Genomic DNA, 1,413 nt, shown 5'->3' with positions numbered 1-1,413 from the left:
GCCTCCAGGTTGGTGTCGGGGAAGAGCTTGGCGCACTTGACGAGGAGCAGGTCGTACATCTTGGTGACGAACTTGGTGTTCTCGCGGGTGTTGTCGGCGATGGCGACCAGGGCGTGCAGCACGGTGTTGCCGCGGGAGTCCTGGCGCCGCAGGTCCGCCTGCTTGTGCCCGTTCTCCGTCAGGTAGTGCACAATGTGGGGCTGGTTGGTGCAGGCGGCCAGCGACAGGGGCAGCTCGCCTGGGGGGACACCACGCTGTTGGGCACCCTCCATGGGGACAGCCCCAGGGTGCAGCCGGACCCCCTGCTCACCGAAATAGAAGTAGCCACCCTCATCTTTGGGCTGGAAGAAGCGGCCGCGGGCTTGGGCATGGACGTCGGCTCCTTTCTCCACCAGCAGCTCCACGTAGTGCTTGCAGCGGCGCTCGATGGCGATGTGCAGGGCTGTCTGACCTGCGCCAACAGCAGCCATCAGCCCTCGCATTGCCCCATGGCTTCCCCCGGGTCCCCAACCTTCCTGAGGTATCTGGGCTCCCCAAGTCCTCCAGCATTTTCCATGCTTCCCAGGATTCCCGCTTCTCTGGTCCCCAGGCCCTCCAGCATCCTCCATCATCCCTGGGGTCCCTGCTGTGCTGGTCCCCAAGCCCTCCAGCATCCTCCATCCTCCCCAGGACCACTATTGCCCTCGTCCTCAAGCCCTCCAGCATCCTCCATTGTCCCCAAGGTCTGTGCTGCTCCAGTTCCCAAGACCTCCAGCATCCTCCATCATCCCCAGGACCCCCACTGCCCTGGCCCCAAGCCCTCCAGCATGCTCTATTGTCCCTAAGGTCCCTACTGCTCTGGTCCCCGAGCTTTCCAGCATCCTCCATCATCTGCAACATCCCCTCCCGCTCTGGTCCCCAGGTCCTCCAGCATCCTCCAGCATCCCTGGTGTCCCTGTCACTCTGGTCCCTAAACCTCCCCAGGTTCCCCCATTCCCATGCAGGATCGGCGGTGACCCTGCATTCCCCTACCTCGGTAGTAGACGTCCCTGAAGGGTGAGTTGATGAACTCCCGCATGTTGCCCGTCTTCTCGGCGATGTCGAGGAGGAGGGGGATGGTGTCGTTCCTGCCCCCGCTCAGGTTGAGCAGCGCCTTGGGCAGGCAGGTCTTCCCCGTCGAGGGCTCTGGGAGTGGAGGGTGCTGAGCAGGGAGCCAGGGCGAGACCCCCCCCAGGCCATGGGGTGCCCACCCCTGCACCCCTGTGCTTCCCAGTCAAATCCACTGCATGCTGCAGCCCCCCGTGCTGAGGCTGAGCATCACCAACCCCACAGGGATCACAGTACAGCCCTGCCACCACAGATGGGTCCTCCCCTCGAAACTCTTCGTCTGTCCGGCGCTTCTTGTGGGTGAGGCGGAACGACATGAGCCCGTCG

At 64.0% G+C, this 1,413-nt stretch overlaps 1 protein-coding gene across 1 annotated transcript in view; it reads right to left on the bottom strand.

Annotated features, from left to right (window-relative positions):
• Nucleotides 1-1,409, bottom strand: part of TRPV4 (transient receptor potential cation channel, subfamily V, member 4) — a gene marked incomplete at its 5' end in the record, with an annotated part of 4,531 nt that extends 3,122 nt beyond the window's left edge. The window contains 4 exons of the mRNA XM_010183466.1: nt 3-238; nt 311-451; nt 1,012-1,162; nt 1,338-1,409. Coding sequence (XP_010181768.1) covers nt 3-238; nt 311-451; nt 1,012-1,162; nt 1,338-1,409 — 600 coding nt within the window. The remainder of the gene's footprint in view (nt 1-2; nt 239-310; nt 452-1,011; nt 1,163-1,337) is intronic.
• Between the last annotated feature and the right edge of the window lie 4 nt (nt 1,410-1,413).

This window comes from Mesitornis unicolor, unplaced genomic scaffold (assembly GCF_000695765.1).
Source record: "Mesitornis unicolor isolate BGI_N332 unplaced genomic scaffold, ASM69576v1 scaffold44714, whole genome shotgun sequence".
Classification (NCBI taxonomy): Eukaryota; Metazoa; Chordata; class Aves; order Mesitornithiformes; family Mesitornithidae; genus Mesitornis; species Mesitornis unicolor.
The sequence above is the reverse complement of the archived record's forward strand: the minus strand, read 5'-3'. Positions and strand labels throughout refer to the sequence as shown.